Source organism: Carassius gibelio, chromosome B10 (genome assembly GCF_023724105.1).
Source record: "Carassius gibelio isolate Cgi1373 ecotype wild population from Czech Republic chromosome B10, carGib1.2-hapl.c, whole genome shotgun sequence".
NCBI lineage: Eukaryota > Metazoa > Chordata > Actinopteri > Cypriniformes > Cyprinidae > Carassius > Carassius gibelio.
The window spans coordinates 20,742,062-20,769,804 of NC_068405.1; the positions used below are offsets into that span (position 1 = coordinate 20,742,062).

Consider the following 27,743-nt stretch of genomic DNA (forward strand, 5'->3'; position numbering starts at 1 on the left):
TTTTAACACAAAGGATTTATCATGTAAAGTATATACAGTGAATATACAGCAGATTTTAATATAGCAAAACTACTATATCCACTATTACAGATTGTAAAAGTGCTTCAATTGTTTCACCTCTTTAGACGGTGTGGATCTGACTGTCAGTTACTTACAGTCTATTCCAGTCCAGCTTTGGAGCACCTACAGTACCTTGGGATCAAGAAAGAGACAAGAACAGCAAAGAAATGTGATTCTCCAGCCAATTTTTATCTGTCATAAGGCCTCACTGGAATTCTGTCATCAGTTTTTAGATATTTTTTTTCCAACTTTTAGACTCAACAAGGTAAGTTAGTACTTTGAAAAGCCTAAAAACCGTTGAATTGTTCCTCTCAGCCACTGTCTTAGACAAAAACACTAGTAAACTGAGAGTTACAAAGGTCCATCATTTTCACATTTGCTGTCCTTTTTAATACTGGACTCACTATAAAAAGTAAGAAAATGTTTACTATGTATGATATTAAAAAAAACTAAAACGGTTAAGAAAAGAAATGGATGAATACATGAATGTATATCATAATCAAAAGATGAAATCCCTCTCTAAATGTCTGATGAAGCGATGCACAGAGGAAGAACATCGTAGTGAAGCTGAGCTAAAGTGCTGCGGTGATGCCAGATGGCATCACGAGGACTGAGGTCGTCATTTTATGATAGACTACGCCAGATTTGCTTCCTCCACAGATACGTCCAAGCACTGGGGCAACCGGACGGGGCGCTAGTGACTTTCTCAAATGTTAAGGCTTTTCCAATGGGCCCCGAGGATGGAATGGGGCTGCCAGGAATGGGTCCATCACTGCTCGAACACCTACCGTCCAAGAATGAAGTGGGCCTACGGGGACGGAGCTCACAGCCGCCTGCTGGCCCACGCTGGAGACCACGCGGTGGGCAGCAATGGGCTGCTGGGGCATTGGAGCCTCGACGCAACGCGGAAACCGGATTTGACTGTGCGCGGGTGGATGGGACCGGATGGGCTCCTTGCCATTCGAGCACCTCATTACATGTTGCGATCCAGACAGATCATTCCTCCTGCAGAACGGGGCCTGGAGGAAGACGTCAGGCTGCGGATGGGCTCGCTGAAGTTGGGGAAATGGCACACCGGTGAAGATGTCCCTACCGTCTCGTCCACACCCAGGGAATGGAGCTTTTGAGAAGACGTCTGGGGAGGACGATGGCGAGAGTTTGAAAGACGTAGTGTTGAGGAGCTTGGAGTCCAGCAGCAGAAGCTTTGAGCCACCGCACACGTGCAGAACCTCGTCTTCTTCTGCAGGAACCTCTGAGCTCTGGATGTTCCTGGCTCCTGATGAAGAATCGTAGCCGTTGATGTTAGGCAGATCTTCTGCAAAAGAGAATAAGCAGACAAATTAAAGACTCACTGTGGAGATTACATTTTTAAATGCTGTTTACATGTCTACCTAAGGTCTTTAACAACGGCACATTCAACAGTCAACACCACTGATGAGCGTTTCCCCATAAAACTGCAGTGTACCAATGACAAAAATCTCAAGATTCTGTTCGAAACATCCCGTTACCTACAGTCACAAACATTTAACCAACCCCCTCAACCTGCAGAGTTGACATACATTTATAATAAATGCTATATTAGGATATAAAGACTTTATCTTCATGTTAAAATGCTGAAATATGTCGTTTTGCTGCAACAAGTAGAATCTTTTAGGATCTTTTTTAAAAGAACCTAGATGTCTTTGAAAGAGGTTTTGTAGAATGTCCCCTAAGGTGACGGACAACAGCCTCAACATGAAAGAAGAAATCTTACCTGGAGAAGACAAGGCAGTGTAAGTGGCCGGAGGATCACCATACAAATAAAAATAAAAAAAAATATGAAAAGATAAATGTTTTTCCTTCATAAAAATGTTTAAAATACGTAAACGGATTAAAATGGTTAAAAAAAATTATGGTGAAGATAGCAGTTGTATTTGATTTCATGCTAAATATTTTTTCAACATAGTTTATACAGTTTTTAATAATTAAAACAAATGGCCCCATTTTTCTCTTTTGTTGAACAGAGCGACAAACTCTTAAGGCTAAAATACAATTCAATTGTGTAAATCATTATAAAACATTGACATTTTAAATATATATATATATATATATATATATATATATATATATATATATATATATTTCTTTTTTAATTTGAAAATTGTATTATTTATAATTACATTTAAACAAATATTTTTTTAATCTGTATTTTTTATATAAATATGTATTTGATTACTACTACTACAGCTATTCTAATAAAAATATTACAACAACATTTCATACTTATATATTACATTATTATTATCAACTTAAAATATTAAATATTAAATTAATATAAATAATAAACAAAGATAATAAACAGAAATAATAGTTCAACAGTGGTTGACATTTAGAAGGCTGCTGAGAGTGCTGTTTCAACAAATAAATAATGAACACCGGCACAATTTACATTCACATTTACATGTTTATTTAACACCCCTTTCTTTGTTTATTGGTTTCCACAAAAATAGAAGGTGCACATGAACCCATCACTGTTCTAACACTGGGCTGAGGGTGTTTGCTACAGAGACCAATGAGGTTCCAACTCCGGGGATAAACATGGTCATAAATATCGTTTTTCTCTGAACAAAAAAACAGCACATAAAAGGAATCTTTGATTTTTGCACAACACCACAAGTCAAACACTACCCACGGGGCAAAGACCTCTACTGAGAACTACAAGATGAAGCATTAGGATTGCATAGGTTAACATGAGAGTCTGCAGACGGCTGTACAGAGGAGAGGCCAGTGTATAGAACGATCTCGTAGTCGACACTGTCAACAACAAATATCAGTAACGGAGCCCCAGCAGCATCTCTTTTCCTGACGTGCAGTGCTGTTCTGCAGGTTTTCGCCAATGCCTCCAACCTAACAATACGCCGCGTAAAATAGCCACAGTTTTTGTATGCCAACATGAGCTTGACGTTCATGGTTTTCTCATCTTGTTGCTTTGTTTTAATTACAGAACTTTAGGGTGGGCGGGAAAACTAAAAACTTCTATATCACATTAAGGTGTGTGTCACAATACATTTATTAGTTGGAAATCAAAAATGTGTGTGTGTGTGTGTGTGTGTGTATATTAGGGGTGTAATGGTATACGTATTTGTATAGAGCCGTTTCCTTCCTCTGTACGACTAGTTTTAACGTGAATAAACATGATTGAACATCTCATGCCTCATGTAACTGCTAAATCAGTGTTTCAACCACGGAAAGACATCAACGTTATTTTTAATATTGATAATAATAATAATAATATTTTTTATTGAGAATCAAATCTGCATATTAGAATGATTACCCAATGATCAACACTGAAGATTGTAATAATGATGCTGAAAATTCAACTGCCATCACAGGAATAAATGACACTCTAAAATATATTAAAACAGATTTCAGATTTACAGTATTTCTAATCAAATAAATGCAACCTTGGTGAGCCTAAGATATGTTATATATATTTATGCTATTTATTATTAAAATAATAATGTGATCATGCAAGTCAAATTCGACAGCATGGGAAAAGTCGTTCATATTTAATCTAACAGTAAGCAGTATGGGAAATCTCTATGGGGCCGCCCAGCCCTACTTCTGTTGCCCTTATGATAGAACTCATTTCAATGGCATTTACAGATTCAGCAATGTCAAAAAGCTGGTGGTTTTGGGGGGGGGGGGGGGGTTCGACCTGATTAAAGAACTTGGTTTTACACAAAGCATTTCTCAATGTCAAGGATACTTCCTTGGTAGGACTGATCCTTCCAAGTCACTTCCTTCAGAGGCTAAAGGTGAGACTCCTCTTTAGCATACGGAGAACACGTAAATGGAAAAGGCTAGCAAGTGCACGTAATTGCGTCATTACCTCAGTGAAAAGGTCTGTTTGAATAACGCTGTGAATGGTATCATTAAATTACTTTGGACAACTTAACTAGTTATTTAGAAAAGAAATGCCGATGACGCAACCAATTATTAAATGACAGGTCCGGTTCAGTTAACCATTTGTATTTGTATAATTTATAATATCAATAAAGTAGTAATTTGTACTGGCATTTAAACGTCAAACTTTACTTATATTTACTACAGTTCTAACAAATGTTTGGTAACGTAAATAAAAACCGTTAACGCTCTGACTACGTTAACGTTCGACATTTTTTTAATTTTTGCGCGCATAGGATTGTGGGTGATTTGAGAGCGCGAAGAGCACGAAGGATACACATATGCATCCTTTCCTGTGTATGGGATATTCTTCGAACGAAGGACTCAGTCCTTGGTTGAAATTCCGAGGATCCTCGACATTGGAACAGTCCTTCGACGGATGTCGATGACGTAGCATCCCCGAAATACTGGCTTCCGAGGATCCTTCCTTGACATTGAGAAACACCTAATGTGTCAGACACTGATTGAGATTCTGCTAATACCGTACAGCATTAAAGCGATTTTCCATGCTCTTAATTTGAGCAGTCTTATAACTCTCAGTGAATGAAAAGAGAACCTGTGCTTGAAACAGAGGTGCCTGCTGTGGGTCCAGCTGTTCGAACGAAGCAGATAAACCATGTCAAAGACAGAACGACCTCACCACTTTCAACACCTAAGACTAGCTATTTATTTACTGCACATCCACACATACACGCAAACACATACGTACAGTACTGATATGAAGATTGGCCACAGACATGTCTTAACTTCATATTGATAAACACTGCCATGCTTCGATATGCGTCTGATTCACGAGAACTGTGCAAGAAAGCATGGCATCGGGCAGTAGATTCAAGGATGGATTGTATACGTACAGCATTGAGGACCGTAGAGTATTTTTTCCCTCAAGACTACAACCTGTTTTTGTCAATTATATACATCGGAGAATAAAAGGCAACGCAAACTGAAAACAAATCCAGTCGATTTGCACACGAATGCCGTCAAACCATGCTTCAAGATTGTCCTCTTTTCTCAACTGACTTTGTTCAGCAATGACGATTTGGCCGTTAGATGAAACCGACAATTTACATTCGCAAACACGTCTCAACACACAGAACAAAGAGATAAAGTTTTCTCTTAAATAGGTTTCGTATACACATATCTGCATTTATATATGAATACTCAATTCATACATTCATTCTCTACCATTCTATTCATATTCACATAGAATCTTAACCGTATATGAAATATTTCTTTTAAATTATCTCACAATGATGTATACTATGGGGTAATACGGGCATCTCTGAAGGAATTGCTGGACATTTGGACCAGATGCTTTATACACAGGGGGAACAAATCACTGTTGAGGGCGGGAGAGTCAGATGATGCAGATATACAACAATTTACATTGCTTCGAGCCAACGTACAACATCAATAGAGCTATTTACAAAGAAATAACAGAGGAATGATGATATGGAGGTCGTGAGATGGCGAACAAGTACCACTAATGGCAATGAGGAGCTTCTAGTCAGATTTAAAGATTTGAAATCACTCTACATGAAGTATTATGATCCGTTCGTACCCTGCGGTCAGTCTGGGCAAAGATAAATTCTCACAAGCTGTGTTGCCTACCTGCCGGTCTGTAAACATCCAGCGAAAATACTCCTGTCTGTAAACATTTGGTTCACTTTGTACTTTAATTTTGGTCTGGAAGGAGCCAACTGCATGAGTCTAAACCCATGTCAGTTTAATCTCGAGACGGGTTTCATGAGTAATACTGAAGACACAGCAAAAGACCAAAGAGAAGAACGATTTTGCACTCTTGACTGCGAGGCAGATGAGATGTGTGACAGTCAAATATGCATGTCCAAAGGAAGCACAGATATGGATGCCAGAGGAAACTGGATTTTGAGCCCCTAGAAAAAGGTTGCACCAGACTTGTAAGAAACAAGTTGAACGTAAACTCATCAGGGAGATAAATGTCATGGTGCAGGAGAGCAAAGCTGAGTGTGTCAAATCAAATGAGCGATGATGGGGATGATGACGACAACTGATGGACAACAGCAGCAGGGAAAGAAATAAAACACAAGATGTGATGAACAGGAAGAAACTGAAGCGACGGAATGATGAAAAACCGATTAAAGAGGGAAATGGACGATGAAAAAGAGTGTCGGTGGAGGACAGGATAAAGGAAAGCAGGAGGGATTCATGGTTAAAGGCAGAAGACTACAGCGGATGGCGTCATCTTCAGCACTGCAGGAATTATCTGTACGGTCTAGAGGTCGATGAGCTGGTCCACCAGCAGCAGGGAACGGGCCAGGCTGGGCAGGCTGGACTCAGAGCTGCCACTGTTGCTGCGAGAGTGACCTCCTAAAAGAGGCCAGATTGACAGGAAGGTTAGGGGTGAAGGAAAGGTAGGACAGCCAAATTAAGACAAGGAGAGGCCGAGGAAGGGGACAGCAGAAAAGAGAGGGAGAGAGAGACACAACGGTAAGTTAACGCTCACAAAAAGTCAAGAGAGACTGTCACGAGGGAACATGATTTAGGGTTGGGATTCGTAAAGATTTTGGGATTTCTTTCAAATAAACTATGAAGGAATTATAGATGGTATTTGATTCAGTTAAAGACCTCTGGGAACATATAAAAATATGAGATGAATTCAATCAAGTCAGGGCAAAAAAACATAAGCTTTTTTTTTTTCTCAGTGTCGTTATTGTTAATGAAAAACTCCTAAAAACTGAAATTAAATAGACATGAGATAAAAATAACATGCTGCATTGACAACTAAATTAAAAGAATTATCTTTAAAAAAAAACAATCACAAAACAATAAAATTACTACAATTAAAATAATTAATTAAAAAAAACTGATATTAATACAGTATATGAAACTAACATACATACTGCCAAATAATAAAAACAAACTCCTTTTCTGTTATAAATTAATTGCAATCACAAGTAAAGTACTTTTGTTATGTCAAACCCAAAATGAACTGTATTACTATGTAACTATTAAGAGGACTAAATAAAAAAAAATACAGACTGGCAATGTAGAGATGAAGATATACATTCAACAATTTTCAATAAACTGTATAAAATGAAAAAAAATATATATATTTTTTCAGCATATACTTAGGACCAGGTGCTCACTTTAAAATACTTCAAGTACTTTAATACTCCTTACTGGAATGAAATGAAATGTGGAAATAGAATTTCTAAAGGATTTCTATAACCTAGTATGCAAAGCGTGCAAAATAACTAATCTCATTTCTGTTTAATTCAACCTATCAAACAAAGAATGTGCTCAAAACTATACAGTTCTCATATACAGATAATGAACTAACTGCTTGTCATTAAAATGAGAGCAAGACACAAATTGACCACTTGATCATCTTCTTAAAAAATAAAAAGGTTCCTAAAGCTCACCTTGAGAGTTTTTGGAGACCATTACTGGTATGGGGTCAAATTCATCTTCATTGGCCGTCTGAGTGCTAGGAGGCTCAAAGCCTGAGATCAAACAGTCTGCAGCTGAGAGGCGATGAGGGTTGGGGCAAATGATAGTTCACGGGTAAAAGATTTAAGAGGGTGGTGGTAGGGAGAGACACAGAAGGGTGAGAAAAAGACAGCACTGTTAGCATGATGTCAACACTGAAACAATCACATTAATGTTTTTTGGCCGACACTCTTACCAAACCTAAACAAATGTCTAGAAAGTGTATGTAGTGTGTTAATATTTTATTTTCATTTTTAATAAAATGCACTTAACAGTTCCATTCCAAAGCTCTTTACATGCCTCACCAGGTCACATAGGCTATAAATGCCAGCAAAAAAAAAAAAAAGTGATATATGTTGTACCTGGTATATTCTGGGAAGAGCCTCCTGAGACAGGCGCAAAGTCATCCAGACATGAGGCAGAGCCAGAGGGGAGAGAACAGCCCAGCAAGGAGTCGTCTCCAATTAGAGGGTCTACAGCACAGTGGGGAGCAGCACCAGGGAAACACATGAAAACTTTAAAGTTAATATCTACATAAAAAAAATCAGGGGGGTCGTATCTTATGAAATCCACTTTTAATCTTATTCAAGGTTTTTGTGAAAACTAAATTTGACTTTTTGGTACGACCATTTCCTACTCTTTTCCAACTCTCAAAATGAAACTGGAACATTTTGCTGTATTTTTAGGTTTGCTGAGTCAAACAAAGTTTGTCCTGTCCCATCTGGACACCAAACAGGCCTTACAGACGTGAAAATGCAGACAGTCATGTGTTTAACATCTGTCAGAAAGCTGTGGAGGTTCAAAAAGTGCCTTTTTTGCACTCGGTTTGAAAAATATGGTCTGGAAAGTTTTTTTTTCTAAATTTTAAAAGTCAAACTAGCTAAATTTCATTGGTAAAAAAGGTCCAGTCAATAGTGTAGTGAACATTTTATGACCCCTTTGAGCATCTCTGCATCTACCTGCTTAAAGTACAATGTTCTGCATCCTTAATATGGGGGAAAAGTATCCCTTGTTTTTTAAATTTGAAATCAGCTAGTCTCGACCAATCTCTTCACACAAAGAAAACATTCTGCCACCACTTATGTATTTGACAAGGTGATAAAATGCTAGGCTTAGGCTCATCTGTCTCTGATGCATATTTGTACCTGCCAGTGCTGATGATGCTGGTTCAGCCTCCACAGGGTGCAGTTGAGTCTGAGGGGGCTCCAAGCCAGGAATCAGAGAGTCCAAACACACTTCCGTTTTGACTGGGAATAAGACAGAGTGGGAAAAGAAAAAATTAATAAATGTATTCATTACATCAAATCACTGGTATCTTTCATAATGTTCAAACCAGTGATTTGTGTTTCATTCTGCTGGATCTTGTACGATGCCTTCAACACAGAGACTTGGACATCATAAACACTTCCTTTCGCTACTTTGAGCCCTACATGATATACAGATGCTTTGAGTCATCTTGGAAAGAAGAGGTGTGCATGTCATATCGACAAACAACAGGTGTACCTCAGGGTTCGGTACTTGGCCCCCTTATCTTTTTGATATACACAATATTTCTAGGACCCATCACCAAGCAATATTTACCTCTGCTTTTTCTACCAATGCAATCCCTTAAACTAATCTGACTGTTGTCCAAGCCTTTTGTGTGTTGATTTCACATGATCTCAACATTTATAAATCAAGTTAAATTTCATGTGGCAAAAATACAAAATTGTAAGCTATTACAAATAATTCAGGAACTGGCTTGATCTGCATTAAACAACAAAAAGTGGAATGTTTAATTTGTCTCAGAGAACAGGACAGTGTTAAAGTTTAGCTTTTGTAAAAGAAAAGCACATAGAGAGAGAGAATCAGCAAAAGCTGTTACCATCTCTACTGTCATCCATGGAGCTGCCGAAAGGGTCAGCCATGGACAGAAGATCAGGCAGCATGAGAGAAGTATCTGGAGACTTCAGGCCCTCTATCAGCTTCTCTGTAAGCCAGCCAGGGAAAACAGCCAGTGTTAGCCAGAATAAACACAGAAATGCAAGCGTGTGGAAACTGGGAGTAAAGTGAAATGACAATGGGGGATTTGAAAGCCAGGCTGATGATTAGAAAAAGAAAAACTTTAACAAACAGAAATAAGCAGCTGAGGAATTATCGATGGGTCTAAATTATACACTGCACAAAACGGGTAGAGAACAATGTAAAAGCAGCAGTGGTTTTGGAGAAATGCAGTTTTGTTCTGCTGTACATTGTTTGTTGTTTGACTAGAATGACAATAAAGTATTTTGAACTTTAAAAGTGAATGGGATAAACAAAAATCATTAGAGGTAGGATGGCTTGTCTAAGTATGCAGTACTGATGTAGTAAATGCAGTAAGTAGGACAAAAATCAACAAATCAAACATTAACACAAAGTTTGCCTGAAGATACACAAAAAAATAAACCAATAAAATGTATTGGTATGTCTTTCTTGTCAAACAGTATTAACGTATGATATCACGTGACAATTTCAGTAACTTTTTTTGCATTTACTTAGTTGTGTATATTTTCCAATTTCTGAATATTTACTTGATGCTGTTGAATATCTGAAAAAGCACAAACAGATGTAATATATAATTTATATTTTGTTTCTTTTTTCCATTCGTAGTTGTTATTTTGCTTTTAATTACTTTTTTTATTATTTATATATATATATATATATATATATATATATATATACACACATATATACATATATATATGTATATACGTATATATATATATATATATATATATATATATATATATATATATATATATATATATATAATTACTAGAAAAGGCCAAAGAGTGACAGGTTTATTGTTGGAAAATATAAAAGTGTTAAATAGTACATTAGTGTTGCCTTTGGTAGCAAAACTGTTACTGTGAATCACAACATTTCAAAGCATTGATATTGTGGAGTGTGTACCTCAGTGTGTGGTGACCACTAAGGTGCACAGAGGTCACATAAAGCTGGCATGGACCTATAGATTACCTGGTACAGCTAGCAAACCAGCTCCCAGTTCTAAGCCCAGAATGTCAACAGGTCTTTCAACTATATAAGAGCAGAGAAAGAGAAAATTGAAAATACTACAGTGGTCAAGAATTGCTGGAATTAGGTGGCATTAAATGCTGAACATCAGTTTAAACAAAGGAAGCAGGTGGACTCAGCAGGGATGCTGAGGTAACTGGTGGGCCTTGATTCATCTTAACAGGAGTCTCCTGCTGATTCCTGCAGTTCGACTAGCTCAGATGCACTGAACATGTGTCATCATACATTGTGGGAGGCCATAAATGATACAGAAATTAAGTGATTGATTAAGAGATTGACAGAAAATGAACAGAATAACAATGGCCAAATACAGACAAAAAAAAGAAGCCATGTCACCATTAAAGTTTATTAGGGTCATCTACAATATATTCACAATGATTTATATTTGTTAAGTGAATTCAATTCAGTTCCATTCATGTAAGAGTGGAACATTAGTTTAGTGCTGACAGTACACCTACCAGAGGATGGAGGAGCAGGTTCTGCAGCTTCCAGCCCAGGAATAAGACTCTCAGTAGCTGCAATCAGAGGTTCAACCGGTTCTGCAAACAGCAGGAATACTTTAATACATTGATAATTCAATTCCAAAATTCATTTCTCACACACCCACCAATGCATAGTACAACATGCAGTAACACACACACACATTTATATATAATCTATGTAGTTGTGTATATTTGCAAATGCATATATATATATATATATATATATATATATATATATATATATATATATATATATATATATATATACACACACACACACACACACACACACACACACACACACACACACATATATATATAGTGTAGGATGTAATAAGATAATACAGCAGTCTGTGAGAAAGTAAAGTTACCGTCAGCTAACTTGGTAAAGTCTTTGTTGAGCAGGTCGTCAGCTGTAAGTTTGGAAAAATTGTCATCACCAAAGGGATTCCAGGTGGGCTGGTCAGGGGGGCTTTTCAGGCTAGAGGCCGAGGCAGGAGCTGGAGGACCAGAAGTGCTGCCCTGCTGTGCAGGCTGGTACACACTCTGCTGGGAGGACTGGGGAGAGTTGGATGGGGTGGCACTGGCTGACCTAATTTTGCCCAAATTAAGAAACAAGTGCACAGACAATAGATTTAAGTAGGTTCAAAGATGTCAAATGATTTATTTTTAGCTAAGTAGGGAGTATAATAGCAGTGTCTCTCACTACATCTATACATTAGATTTCTCACTTTGACTTGTTGAGGCTGGCCTCTGCTGTGGCCGCCTGCAGCTGCTGAGTGGACTGGCTGACCGGAACACCGAACATAGCGCTGTGTGTGACATCACTCTGGATGCGTCTGTGCCCCGCTTTCTGGGCCGTCCTCGGGGACGAAGGAGGAGTTTGGGAAAGGCCAGGGGCTACAGGCTGAGGAAAAGACAGCATGATAAGCAAGTATGAACTCTTAAAATTCAGATTTTATTAGAAACTTTTATTTAGATGCACTGAAATGGCATGAATTTAATGAATTGAATTCCAAAAAACCAAAGGTGAATACAGATAAGAAATAAATATTAAAAACTGATACATAATTCCCAACATTTGTCTATAAAAAATTGTTGAGACAAAATTGTTGTCAGACTCCAATATTGCTTGGTGGTTGGTGGTTCGTGTTCAAAAGTTTGGGGTTATTTAAATATAATAATAAATGCTGTTCTGAAGTATAATTTGACACTGAAGACTAAAGTAATGGCTGCTACAAATTCAGTTTTGCCACCACAGGAATACATTTTTATAAAATATGAAAAGTGTCATTTTAAACTGTAATATTTCACAATGTAAATATTTTTAACTATTTTTTTCATCAAGAACACACTGCACGTAGAGATGGAGGCGGCAAAGATAAAATTTGGTAAAACGTGATTTTCTGGACTTCATTAAGTTTTGTTTTTTAAAAGATTTTCGTTTTGTATTAATTGTATCTTAATTTTGATCCATGTTTTATCAGTTGCCCGTATTTAATAAATTAGAAGCAAATATATGCATCGCATGTGAACTAAACTCAGCGTGTGCCTCACAGATTTGAGAAATATAGGCTATATATTACAGAGAGCTTGAAATGTCTTCTTTTAAACTAAAATATTCAAACCAAAATAAATGGGCTACTCTCTGATGATGTAATCCATATGAAATGTGCATTTCTCTCTGGCGTTCATGGCGAGTCTGCATTGTCAAATTCATCTTTGCAGCAACACAGAAAACACCAGTTTATTACTAAACAATAAAATTAATCCTTGCATATTTTCGAACCAGCAGGCCATTCTGGGTTGAGCAAGACCCCACGGAATGAGCGAGCGGATCGGGATATTCAGAAATGCGCTCTCCACTCACGAGCTCGGATCGGAACAAACCCAAGCCTCAATGTCTGCTGACCTTGAAGAAACATACAAATGGACATAGCCAGACTAGACTATTTTAAGTAAAAAAAATTTTGTTGTTTTTTCGCCTAGTTCGTTTTGCCTACGTTCCTATGGACCAATGACGCTATGATGAGCATTTACTACTTTTTAAAAATGCGTGTCAGGAAGCAGGTCGGGTTCAATATTATTTTTATTTTTTTTTGTGGTCCGAGTTGCGGGCGGGTTAGTTGAAAACATCGGTCGGGTGTGGGTTATTAATACATTGACCCCGCGCATCAATGCTAGAAACCATAAAATTAACAACACTTCAGCAAATCAAAACTGAAAGCCTGCAATTCTAATTATTTAAACAAAAACATTGTTGGTCACAAATTTTATACAATCTGAAGAGCAAATAAACCAAAATGAGCAAACAAATATCACACAAAAAATCAAAACAATCTATAATGATCCAAAATAAACCAATGATGGACAGATGGAGGCAACACAATGGTTGATAAGGCACAGCCCCTTCATAAGGTGCATCATTAGTGAATCTATCTGAAGGACAGAGCAGCATGCACACGATGGAGGTGATTACCCTCTCCTCTGCCTTCTCTGGGCTGATTTGGGATTGAGGTGCTGGCTGCTGGACAGTGGGCGGCACTGCTGCAGGCTCAGCCTGTGCTGGAGGCGGGGCCGCAGGCGGCTGAGTAACACTGGGCTGGATGGGCACCGGCTGCTGCAGAGCCACAGATGCCTGCTTACGACGGGCACTCCGTGCAGGTGCGGTGGGTGGGGCGGGGCTGGATGGAGGAGGAGTGGCTACAGCTTTCTGAGGGGCGGGACTGCCAGCTGCAACTGGAACACCCCCTCCTGCTACTGCAGGCACAGCTGTGATGGGGATGGGCTGCACGGGCTGTCACACAGACAACCATACTATGATGTGAACCATAAATGTGACCTTTACCTATCACAGTTACTTTAGTTTAATAAATGCAATCTACAGGCTGGAACAGAAATGTACATTAATTCAAATAAAGTGACACCCAGACTTGAAAAAAGATTGGTATCTCTCACAATCAATAAGTGAGTTTGAGGTGGGCCTATCTGTACCTCTTACAAACTGGAAATCAGTAATCTTTGAAATAACACAATCTGTTATGGAATTAAATTTCATGAAGTTAAATTAGAACAGCATTACACTGCTTTTATGCCATTTTATCTTCCTTATCCAAAATTATTTTTGTTATCCTAAAATTCCTGCTCTGTAATAGACTATAAAATTAAAAAGAGCTGAGCATTGTAGGTTTTGATTAATGCAGTGGAGTACAAACAAATTAAAGAGCCTCACCGTTTTCTGCTGAGGAGCCGGAGATGCCTGGGCTTTCTGAGACTGTAGCGCTGCAGCCGGCTGAGCCAAGTTCAAGCTGACAGCTAAGAAACATACAGAAAACAATGGTGCAATTTTAATATTTTTTTTTATGTTGAATGAATATTAATATCTCATAAAAGAAATCAGTCAAACTTATAAAAAAAAATTATTAGGGGTGTTACAGTAACAGTTTTGTTTTTATATAAATAATACAAAGATATCTAAATAGCCTTTAAAATAGCCTTTAAAATTACTCAAAATGCATATATAATAGCAATGAGGCAATGCTAATTGGTTCAAATAAAGTATCAAAAGAAAAATAAATTGTTAAAATACATAATGTATTATAAACAATAGAACTAAAGTAATTTATGCATTATAACAATTGCCTGCAGAGGGCGCCTGATGGCCTGACGATTGTCTTTACACTTTACTGCGCAATCTAATCCTAGTTTAATATTGTTTAAACCTTTAATTTAAATTTTCCCTTAACTTTAAATTTGGCCTTTACTTCTCAACAAAAATTTGAGGCAATGAGTTTTTCTCTTGAAATTGCGATGAACAGTTCGCATATCGAGAAAGACATTGGTGTATTCTCCTGTGTTGTGTGGGTTTAAAAGTATTTACCATACAAATCATATTAAATGGCGCACGCTGACTTCCCAGATGTGTTTTATAATAAACCCAACTCTGCAATATGCAGAGATGGAGTTTGAGATGCTCCACACATGTAGATGATAACAGTTTGTGCGGAGCAGCATTTACTGTAAACTAGGACTTCAACAACGCAATATCTACATCTATCTATTATTTCAAATAAGAATTTAATATTTACTATAAATCTGTGAATAGCATGTTCATTATGGTAAGACGAACATTTATTACACAAATTCAGAAACAAACAAGAAAGCTATTACGTTTCAGTTCTTCTATTGGTTCAGAGGTGGCATACTGTAGCTGTAAGTGTATTTTATGCTCACATACATGTAGGTGTTGAAGAACAGTTCATAATATTGGTACCTATCGGCTGGGCAGCCCCAGCGGGCATGTTAGCTCTCTTGCGTGGGGTCAGGGCAGCAGGCTGGATGGGCAAGATGCCCCCTAGTGCCTGGGACTGGGATTGTGCTGCTTTGGGCCGCTGGCGTGGGGTGATGGATGTTTCAGTGGTGGGAATGGGGTCTGTAAGTCTATGAGACAAAACATGGAGACACAAATTTCAGGTTAAATTTACCAACCACAGAGGACTATGGAGTCTCTGAACAAATACCTCGCCTTGGTCTGGCCTTGGCTCTTCTTTGCGGCTGCTTCGCTCGCTCGGATTGGCTCAGGAAGTTGAGCAGGAATGGGAGAATTCTGGGGGGACATATTTCAGATTAGTCTTGTTTTTATGATTTCAGGCATTCCTACAGGCTGACACACACAAGCACCCAATCCAGCAACTGATCCCTGAAGTAAAAGCACTGACCCAACAACAGGCTGAGAGTGACCGCGGAGGAGAGGAAGGAAAAAAAGACTAACCTTAAAGTTTTGGACAGGGCAGTCCCGTCTGGCCAGTTTGAAAGCAAAGTAGGACACCTGATAAATGTCAGGCCTCTTATCAGGGTCAGGCTCCAGCATGTACCCTGACAAAATCACCACCACAGAGAGAAGGAAAGAGGAGGGAGAGCAGGAGAAACAGAGACTGAGTGTCACCATGTGACCGACAGAAGAAGAGCAGAGCAGATGATCGGTATTTAGTGTTTAGAGTGTTTATTGATACAAGGAAGTTGAAAGAATAGTTCATCCAAAAATGAGTCTTAATTGCTCACAGGCTCCGAATACACATACAGACAAGCCACGAGTCACAAGAGGGTGTGGAATGTTGATCAGTATTTGCTTAGGATGGGCGTCATCAAATATATAACTGAATCACACTCTGGCCCACCTCTTCCAGCCGAGACAGGGATGGCTAAATGAACAATGCCCGTGCGTGGCTTCTAGTGCAGTGGTTCTAAAACCTGTCCTGGTGCACCCCCTTCCCTGCACATTTTTTATGTCTCCCTCAATTAACACAACTTATTCAACTCATTAGGGGAGACTGCAAGACCTGAAGTGGCTGTGTCAGAGACATATAAAACGTGGAGTGCTGGGTTCTGATGCACCAAAAACCAAGAAAACACGTCCGCAGCATCGTACTTCAACAGTTACAGCAGTCGCACTCACCACAGACCCGAAAGAGAAGACAATGCTGAATAAAGTAGTCATTTTTGGACCAAAATGTATTTTCGATGCTTCAACAAATTCTAACTGACCCTCTGATGTCACATGGACTACTTCTTACCTTTCTGGACATGGACAGTATACCGTACACACACTTTCAATGGAGGGACAGAAAGCTCTCAGACTAAATCTAAACTATCTTAAACTGTGTTCCAAAGATGAACAGAGGTCTTACAGGTTTGGAACGTCATTTTTGGGTGAACTAACCCTTTAAGATTGTCTAGTCTGAGTACACCCTTATTCTCCCACATCCCGCACACAAGTCTCTAGCCGCCTGCAACCGCACTCGCCCATCTACTGTACAAGAGGAGAAGATACTGATTTATATTTTACTGTTACTAACATAAAGCTATTTCATATCTTCAGAAGTCTATATATATATAGCATACAACTGACTTTTACAGTGATTGCTTTGAGATTTTAGATTGCACAAGTAATCTAATTTCCTAATGAGTCACATTTGCTTTCATTAATGATGAGGATTTTCAAGGATTTCAATTTTGTGGACAATGGAGGAAAGAAATTACACGAGTAATTACTATAAAAAATGTCACTTCTGGCTGAACTATAACTTTCAAGTGCAACCCACAGCCATACTGAGCCAGTGGTGAGACAGAGACAGAAACCTAGTGCGGCCGGGACATGAGCAGAGAGAGGCAATACTCACGGATGAGACGGTGCATGTCCTGGGAGTACCGAGAATTGTCTGGAATAGTGAAGTTGCCATCACAGATGGCCACCTGACTCTCGCCGAAGGGCAATGTGAAAAAACAGAGTTTATAAAGCAGACAGCCCAATGCCTGAAAGAAAGGGGGGGGGGGGGGGGAGTCATTACACAGTAAGGGGGAAAAGACTCTTGATTTATAATATAATAGCTTTAAATAAAGATGAAACATTACTTCCACCTTTTATATCAGATTACTCTAATTTTGAAAGACTTTGAAAATACATTCAAAGGCAATTCATGAAAACCAGTATACTCTCGTTGTATTCTTTAAGAGACATATTTTATCTCTCTGTAGAATTTTATTATTTCAAGTTTATGGTACACAAAACCAAAATTGTAATTTTGTTCCTCTCTGACTTTTACACTTACAGTACATTATCCAAATGCATAAAGCATCAAGTACTATCCCTTCCACATAAATCTGAGCTTCTGTTCTAATGAGCCCCAGCATTTACATTTTAATCATTTAGCAGGCGCTTTTATCCAAAGCGACTTACTGTACAAATGAGAACAACAGATGCAACAGTATACAAGTACTGTGACAAGTCTCAGTTAGTTTAGTACAGTACACATAGCGAGGGCTTTTTATTTGTTTATATAAATATATATATATATATATATATATATATATATATATAAAATGGAATAGAATGGAAACAGAATTGTATAGGTAACTGCTAGGATTAGTTGTTCAGGTGCTGGCCACAAAGATGTGCCTTTAGAGATTTGCCTTTAGAGATTTTTTTTTTGAAAATGGCCAAAAAGACTCAGCTGTTTGAATTGAGATAGGGAGGTCTGATATTTAGTCAGTCACCTGGCTTCTATTTACACTGCGCATCCATTCCTCACCCACTGTTTAAAACCCCATTGGTACATACAATATGATACCAAAAGTTGACACCACACATACTTGTTAAATACAAAGTCTGGTCAATCTGTAATTGGTTCTAGAACGCTGACATTAATATAACCAGTAACCTAGTAGCCATTCAGGTGTTGATTTAGGCATGGAAGATCGATCAAAACTGGGATGATAAAGCCCCTGAATGGCTGAATGATTTTATATCTCTGATATTTTTAATTACCCAGATGTCTGCTTTAGTGGTGATGATTTTGCCGTTGTACAGATTCACCATTTCAGGAGCGCGATAGGACAGTGTTGTGTACCTAAACAAAACAGACAATTTTATAAAACAATGTAATCTAAGTAGTGTTATTTAAAAAAAATAAAAAGCATGATATATCTGTGACCATAAATAGTTCACTTTATTTTTTTTTTTTTTTTATTTAATTAATGAAAGTATAATGTCGGCGGTATTGGAAGCAGACAATAAAGTATATTTTATGCCAGTTTTCTAATGTGTTAAATATTATTTACATCGACTCATTTACTAAACACTTATCAATAGCAATTGCACATCACACGGAATTTGTCAACATCCAAAAGTTAATAGGAATGTCAATACATTAAAATGTCAAATTCGAGGTTAAAGTATAAATAGTACAGTTAAACAGTAGTAACTTACAAAAACAACTAAAGTAAAATCCTGTTACAAACAGTGGCACTAAAAAGCACTAATAGTTTTAGTATAGTATATACTCAACATTGGAGAAGACAATGCTGAATAAAGTCTGTTTTTGCTATTTTTGGACCAAAATGTATTTTCGATGCTTCAAAAAATTCCAACGGACCCTCTGATGTCACATGGACTACTTTGATGATGTTTTTCTTACCTTTCTGGACATGGACAGTAGACCGTACACACAGCTTCAATGGAGGGACTGAGAGCTCTCGGACTAAATCTAAAATATCTTAAACTGTGTTCCGAAGATAAAAGGAGGCCTTACATGTTTGGAACAGCATAAAGGTGAGTTATTAATGACATAATTTTCATTTTTGGGCGAACTAACCCTTTAATACTATATTAATATGCAATTTATTCCTGTGAAGCAAAGCTGAATTTTCAGCATCATAACTCCAGTTTTCAGTGTCACATACTTCAGTGATCCCTGAGAAATCATTCTAATATGCTGATTTGCTGCTCATTAAACATTTCTTCTTTTTATCAATGCTAACAGTTATTGTGCTGCTTTTCAAATTGTTGTTAAAAACGTTTTTAAGTTGAAATTGAAATCTAGACTGTACACATACACATTATGAACATCTTTACTGTCACTTTTAATCAATATAATGTATCTTTGCTCCATATATGTATTAATCTTCTTCACCTTACCAATCCCAAACTTTCAAACGGTTTTGAAATGGATTAAAACTTAATTTTTATGAGTAAAATCTCTTTTGACAGACTGCCACTGGTTCAAAAATTATTTCAATTTCACAGAAACAGGCTGACTGGAAAGAATTACTTTTTAATTTCGTCCTCCACCACAGTCACTCCTTCACTCTGGGGGTTCTGGAACTTCATGGTGGCGCTGCCAAAATCACACAGAACATAGTGTCCTCGGTCATGAAGGAGGATGTTTTCCACCTGCAAAGAGAGACCGATATTACAGGTGATCTTTAGAAAAAATAAAATACCCTCCGGTAAAATACCACATCTCCACCTAATGAAATAAGTTTTTACCATGCTAACGGTCAGTCACAAATGGCTGTCAACTATAATTCATTCCATCAATGACTCAAAATGAAATATTCACTCACAAAGAGTGGAGTGGAAGAGCAGAGAAAACAAAGCTGTAAATAAAGTTACCTTGAGGTCTCGGTGGATTATGGGAGTTTTGTACTGGTGCAGACGTGCCACAGCTTCACAAGTGTCACAGAAGATCTGGAGTGCTTCCTGTTCACTGAAGCCCGTCTGCAAACGCTGGTTCATTAGGTTCACCACTTGACCACCTGCACACAAACAAATGTAGAGATAGTAAACTTTATAATACTTCAGCACCAAATCAATGCTACCAATGAGATAACACTGATAACACTGCAGCCATTCGTTTTTTTTCATGCATGCTTATTGTTCTACGTTGCTTCCATAACGTGTCTTCTAGTAGGAAGAAAACAAATATCCATTCAAGTGTTTATTACAATTTGTTTATTTGCATCTGGGGTTTTTTTGTACTGTCAGTACCATCTATCATATACAATTCACCTGATTTATATAATATTTTATTCCTATTTTCTTCTCTCTGACTTTTGACAGTATTTTCTAATATATGGAGTGATAAAAAGATCATATACAGAGTGACCAAAAATCATTAGGATATTATAAAAAGATCATGATCCATGAAGATATTTTGTACATTTCCTACTGTAAATATATCAAAACTTAATTTTTTATTAGTAATATGCATTGCTTAGAACTTCATTTGAACAACTTTAAAGATGATTTTCTCAATGTTTTTTGAACCCTCAGATTCCAGTTTATCAAATAGTTTTATATCGGCCAAATATTTAGTGGGTTTTGTGGTTCAGGGTCACTTATGTGAGTGGTTGGCGCACTGTTCACTAAAACATCATATTTCTGCTTGAACACAGCTCAGTATATTCTCGTAGTTGTATACAGTGAGCTGCTTGTGTGTTTTGGAGAAGTTTATGAGGATCATGGTTATGTACACTTGGCATCAGATGCTCCAAACACAGACACAATTTCTTGTTCTGAAAGAGGAAATATTTACTGATGAAGTTGAGTTGCCTTCAGATCGCAGAGTTTCTGCACATTCAGAATGGTTTCATTTTTCATTTTATTTCGGTGTTTAATGGTTCTGAATGGATCCGTTGTAGCTTATATGCAGTCCTTTGGCATCCCCCTGTGGTCTTGTTTGGTAATGCAGGTTGACTTGTGCTTATTTGTTAATATATAATTGAGATTTACATTTAAGTTGTAGAAATATTTTTGTTGTAAACAAAATATATTGTATAAAATATTTTTTCCTCCCACCCCAATTTTTTCCCACCACCATGTGTCCCTTTAGGGGCTCCGTACAATCCACATCAATGGAAAGCTTGTTTATTCAGCTGATGTATAAATCTCAATTTCAAAAATCTGACCCTTATGATTGGTTTTGTGGTCCAGGCTCACATATTAGAATTTGATGCCATCTTTTAAAATACATTTTTTTAAGATTTGTGACAAAGATTTAACCCTTCAAAAGCACTACCTAAAGATTTCCCTTTGGATACATCTCATGATATTACCACAAACATGTGTCCCTGAATCCATCTGTAAGTACTTCAGAAATCATTTACATTTAGCAGACGCTTTAACCCAAAGCGATTTACAAATGAGAACAGTGAAAGTAATCAAAATCAACAAAAGAGCAATGATATGCAAGAGCTCTAACAACAAGTCTCAGTTAAATTAACGCAGTACATGTAGCAAGGTTTTTTTTATTATTATTCCTAATATATATATATATATATATATATATATATATATTAAATAAAAAGAAAACGGATAGAATAGAAAAAGAATAGAGGAAGCTAATGTTAGAGACCTTTTTTGCTTTTTTTAATTGTGTAATACATAATAAGATAAGAGATATAATACAAAAAGATTAGGAAAGCTTGTGATTTTTTTTTTTTTAAGAAAACAAGCAGTTAGTTAATGAACAGAGTAGAGTACAAGTCTAAAAGGGACAAGTTTGTTGTAGGCATAAAATTAGAATAGAGAGTGATAGCCAGCCAATTTGCCTTTAATTGACTCCCTAACAAGCATGTTTAATCTGAATCAGTTTCTTGTAAACATCAATAGCACATTCAATACATCCAAACACTTGACCTTTTGTGAGCACTCGAAGCTCTTCTGGAAGAATCAAAGAATCCATCACCTATTGGGGCTTTACAATAACATCTTGCACAAAATGAACTAATACAGACTTTGAAAGCTTTTCAGATGAAGAGACAGGAAAACTTTTTTAAAACGCATGCCCCAGTCAGGTTTAGTACCTTTGTGTAGGTGCTGTAAGGAAATGACATAGCAATTTGATAAATGAAAAGCTTTCTCAAGAAATAACAAGACTAGGAGAAAAGATTATGTCAGATTACCATGAAAGACTGAAATCTATCTAAAGGGTGCCCTCAGGTGGATGTATTGCATAAAAACAGCATAAATCCTGCCAAATGGAGATTAGGGATGATATGAAGACATTTTCCCAAGGATAAATACACTTGAGACAACATCATTACTGATTACAATAAAAGATATTTGTCTTTGATGTTCAGGATCTGTTGCTCATGATTTCATTTTTACCATTTGATCTGTACATCCTTCCCTTTCTTTGAAAATGGTGGATTCATTATTTTTCTTACAACAATAAAACTGAACAATATTACATGACATACAGAACTTTTATTAACCTACGTAAGATGCGTGACAAACGGAGCTCTGCACATGACAAAGTTCTTTATTGTTTTTTGACGAGAAACAACAATAAAATAAACAAGGACAAACTCACTTGTAGTTAAAAAGTGCTTTTTCTTTCACACTAACACTGATAAAACTGACAACTAGATGTGTAAAATAATTGAGAGATCCTTTTAAATAAAATAAAATTGGAAAAAGGAAAGCTTACTGGTTGTTCACTTTTCTTTGGAAAGACCCATGGCAAACACTGGAGTTTTGTAGCTTTTAGTCCCTTGGTTTTAAACACTGTTTGCCATCTAGGTGGTACGTGTTTACTCTTTGCAAGGTGTGTGTTTGTTTTCCCACACAGAGCACAAGGCGGCTGTGTGCAGCTAGGCATTGTGGGGCTGAAGAGCAGACTTACCTCTGCAGACGTCCATGAGGATAAACACCTCCCACACATCTCCACCTCCTACAGCCGTGATGCTGGAGTCCAGGAACCCTACGATGTTCTTATGACCATTGAGATCCCGCTGGAACACAGGCCACCAAGAACAGAAAGAGAAGCAATGAGCTCAAACTGAGACATCACAAAAATCTTCTCTCTGAATACTACACTAATGTTTAATATCCGGGGGTTACGCTTTTAATGTTTCTTTCTTAGTCTCTTGCGCTCACTAATGCTGCATTTATATAAAAGAAAATAAATTTTGTGAAATCTATACTTTTTTTTTTCAATTCTAAAAACAATTTTCTATTTAATACTTAATATTTTCTATTTAAAAATATCATTTAATCTGGTGATGGCAAAGCTGAATTTCCAGCATCATTACTCCAGTCTTCAATGTCACACGATCCTTCAGAAATCATTCTAATATGCTGATTTGGTGCTCGAGAAACATTTCTTAGCCACAACAATGAAAACAGGTGCTTAATACTTTTATAGAATTGTCTTGACGAATAGGAAGTTTTATTTCAAACCGAATTTAGAATTAGAAATCAATTCTGTCATCATTGCTAAAGCACAGTACACATTACATCACACTCACCATGATCTGGATCTCACGCTTGCAGACCTGCAGGTCATGTTCATTGTTAACGTACATCCTCTTTAGGGCACAGCGCACCCCCTGATTGGTCCTCACCAGGAAGACGATTGCGAAGCCACCTACAAAAGGCGAAAACACAGTTGTTTGGGCTGTTTTGCTGAAAACAAGCTTGAGGACTGGAATAGTTAGAAGATATTTATACCACAACACTGCCACCATGAGGGAAACAGCAGGAAACCTGTGGGCTGTTTTTTTTGTTTGTTTGTTTGTGAACAGCATACAGACAGAATATGTTTTAGTACATGCTGATATGTCCAGCCAGACATCAGATTCGCTGTGTTGGCATAACGTGGTGAAGGGTGTTATTCCTCAATGCAGGATGCAGACATTTCATCATGGATCTAGCGCTACAGAAACAGTCAAACATTCAGTGTTAGCTCTCTGCAAAGCAGATGTTATTGGGGTTTTATATTGCAGTGCGGAGGAAAAATGCTGAGATGTGTTTAAATGGGACAGATGAGTCCGAGATGCGCCAGGCCTGAAAGTCTATTAACTTCATTAACTTCATTACTAGCTCCATCTGTGAACTGGAAATCAAATTAAACTGAGTAAACCTTCCTTTTTTGTTTCCTTGACATCAGCGATAACACGTGAATTCATGATGATGCACTGAATGCTCACCCTCATGTTGTTCACCGGTTTAAATGATCTTTCATCGATACATCACAAAGATGCTTTTTTTAAACATTTGTAAAGCTTTAACAGCCCCTGGAAAGCATTTACTTTCAAAGTGTGATATAAAAGTAGCATTATGTTTAACTAAATCTCCTTTTGCGGATGAAAGGATGTTTAAAGCAACATGAGGGAGAGGAAATAATTACAGAATGTTTGTTTTGGGGTAAACTGAGCCCTTAAATTCCTCATTTAGAAATGGATCTTTGAATCAACATCAAGTTAGAATTTACATACACTACTGATCACAAGTTTGAGGTCAGAAAGATTTTTTTATTGTTTTGTCTCATGCTCACGAAAGGCTGCATTTATTTGATCAAAAATTATGATACACAAAATACAGTTAATACATATTAAAATAATAGTTTTCTATATACATGTACAATTTATTCCTGGTATGCAAGGCTGAATTTTCAGCATCATAACTATCACATGATCCTTCAGAAATCATTTAGTATGCTGCTAAGAAACATTTCATATTATCAAAATTGGAAACTAGGGTAGACAAGATTAACTGGTAGAAATTTGTCAACCGACTGGAGAATTTGGACTATCGTTTCTATCGCGGTTACACAGTCATGTGACATTGCTGTGCAACATGGTCATGAAAACATTGTTAGCACACATTTTTAATAGGGGTGTAATGGTAAACAAAATTAACGTCACGGTATGGTTTCGGTACAACTGTTTTTTTTTCCTAGGGATAAAAATCTACCTCAGCTTATGCTCTGCAGTATAGGAAGTCCTTTTACGTTACTATAAGGTAACAATGAACAACAAAGCCCAAACATAAATTACTATTTATTTTTAAAATAAAATAATCAACACTCAACGCAGTTTTTAAATTAATTTCTGAAATATGATTTGTACTTGTTATTGAAATAAATTCATTCACAGTGACTGTCATAACTTGATTCCAAACAGATTTATTTAAACCTGCATTAAATAAGACATCACTAAAGGGTAAATTAAAATATGAGTACAGCCTAATATTTCACGAAGTGCTTTTTTCTAGACTTCATTTCTCTAGTGAACTAACGAGCCATGGACACTGATGACTTTCCTTAAGTAAATGAACTGCTAGGTAACATTTTGTTTACAAGCTGTTTAATTCAAACACAGATTGAGCGAAGACATGAGGCATGGGATTTTCATGTTTATTTCATGTTTAAACTAGAAAGGTAGGGATGATCACGCTGCTGACAGTGATCTGTAGTGCCACATCAAAGAGCATCAAAACAGCATTTATTTATTGCAAGCATCTTCACAAACACAGTAATTTAGGTCTTAAAGGTGCACTAAGTGAATTTTGCCAAAAAAAATTATATTTAAAAGCACCAAAACAAACATGCTCATACCTCTAACCACTGTACACCTTTAGGTCACGCTACATGTTTACTGGATAAAATTAGGCTATCTGCAGAGGTGGAAAGTAACTAACGACAAATACTTCCGTCACAGTAATGGAGTACATTATTACAATTTTCTTGAGCATAATTAAATTGTGGTACCTTTACTTAGAAAAATTAAACTAAAGTATTCAACTTCACTACATTTATTTTTCACCAAAAGTATTTACAAAAAAAACAAAAAACAAATGAGGAGTAAAGCCCTGCGCTTCAGACAATAACAGACATGTCTGACTCGGGTGCAAAACCAATCAAAACTTCCAGTTCAGCTGGAGGACAGGGCATAACCACACTTTGCTGTTGTTACAAATCTGCATAGCATTTCAATATTTTAGTGAAAGTGAGCTATGCTCTGATAGAATTATTGCGTGGATGGAGCAAGAACAATGTGTGTCTAAGATACATGCACACAGTTCAGCTTAAAGGTAAAAATGACTACATTACAAACATTATTAGGTTACTTTGACCATCACCCACTCTAGATCAATATAATCTATAAAGGTGAAAATCAAGATATTTCATGATACAGTTAACGCATTTGGGGATGTTTCGAATAGAAAGGAACAAATTTAATAAAACAAAAGTGCTGTTGTGGCTGCTGTTTTTCACATGAGGACAACTTTCTTTTCCTTATAACTATAAAATATGATAAAAGTTCATCAGCATGCATTGATTAATCCCATGTTGTAACGCAAAAATAAATAAATAAATAAAAAACTTGCTCCTACGACCAACTGAGGAAGTTAGTCGCAGAATAGTGACCAGAGGAAAGAATGAGTCTGGAGCCCTGGATAAGGATTTTTAAAAATAACTTTAGACAGAATGGACTTTCAAAAATCAATTCTTCCAATTAAATATTGTATAGCTAAAAGCTAAATATACTTATTTTGTTTGTTAACTAAAATGTTGTGTTAAGGGGCCTGCAAGGAAAATATTAAACATCAATCTGACATACCTTCTGCCAGAGTTTCTTCTACAGTGACCTGGTGTCTTCCAACAGTGAAAGCCCGTCCGATAAAATTCCCACCAACACTGCTGCAGCATCCAGAACCTCCCGCTCCACCTCCAGAACCGGGTCCAGAGCCCACCAGCTCCCGCCGGGAGTCAAAGAACTTCTTCATGATGTATCACAGATCCCTTAACTACTTATGCGAGTCTATAAGAAAGTGGGTTGGTTGTTCTGGTTCTAGAGGTCTAGATCAGCTGTGACTGTCAAACATGGACTCGTACCCCAATTCTGGTTCTGATCACAGCTTAAATGAACCGTATAGCAACAAAAACGTATTAATAAACGAAAACAACAGGAATATCTGCTAAATTAATACATCACAGTTGAGTATATCCAAATAAACAGCATCCATCAGCGATGACCTGATATGATTTAAGTGTTTGTCTAGTGTCTTTTTATGGGACACGGGCCCTTATCACGATATAAATACTTAAATCAATGTAAACATTTAAGCCCTGTTGAAAAATTAACCTTCAAACTTTAAGCGAAGAAAAAATATTGTTTTGCTGGATGAAAGTCAAACTCTCCATCATCAGCCAGCTGTGCAGCTCATGAGAACCTATAAAAACAACCCACTTTTCGCAGAAAAGCAGATGACATGCGATATTAATTACAATAATAGATAATTTAATTTGTTAAACGTCCATAATAATATTGATTCGTCTCTTGTTTGATGAAAAAGAATAATAATTTAAATTCAACAAATACTCAGCTAGGCGCTAACGCTAGCATTCCTGCAAAACGCGCTCAGACGCGTGACACATCTCATCTGCGCGCTCCGCCGGTGGCCTGCCGGTGAACAGTGAACGGATGCAGTTTGATTTTAATCGGAAAAAAATAAATTCAGGCAGAACTGAGCGTGTTGTTCATGGCGTTTCTCGTCTGCGGCTTCGGATGCTGCAGATGCGCCAGCTAACCGGAAACCACACCGGAAGCGTGAAGCTTGTGCTCTAAAAAACTATCATAAAAGTCTAAGATTCTTAATAATTAAAG

The 27,743-nt window shown here is 37.3% G+C and overlaps 1 protein-coding gene across 5 annotated transcripts; it reads right to left on the reverse strand.

Annotated features, from left to right (window-relative positions):
* Positions 1-27,691, reverse strand: aak1b (AP2 associated kinase 1b). Of its 5 annotated transcripts, none has more exons than XM_052567038.1 (21): positions 26,697-27,690; positions 23,601-23,719; positions 22,976-23,084; positions 19,963-20,105; positions 19,619-19,740; positions 18,337-18,418; positions 17,192-17,324; positions 15,784-15,887; positions 15,533-15,618; positions 15,286-15,452; positions 14,245-14,327; positions 13,492-13,809; positions 11,744-11,919; positions 11,384-11,604; positions 10,989-11,069; positions 10,474-10,533; positions 9,341-9,445; positions 8,622-8,723; positions 7,839-7,949; positions 7,410-7,511; positions 1-1,375 (listed from the first exon to the last, which is right to left on the reverse strand). In XM_052567038.1, the coding sequence occupies exons 1-21, from the start codon at positions 26,860-26,862 to the stop codon at positions 774-776; spliced, it is 3,192 nt and encodes a 1,063-aa protein (XP_052422998.1). In that variant the 5' UTR covers positions 26,863-27,690; the 3' UTR covers positions 1-773. The 5 variants fall into 5 exon arrangements, with proteins under 5 accessions (XP_052422998.1, XP_052423001.1, XP_052422999.1 ...); XM_052567042.1 differs by lacking the exon at positions 1-1,375 and adding an exon at positions 2,484-6,354 and having other exon boundaries at positions 26,697-27,691; XM_052567041.1 differs by lacking the exon at positions 13,492-13,809.
* Between the last annotated feature and the right edge of the window lie 52 nt (positions 27,692-27,743).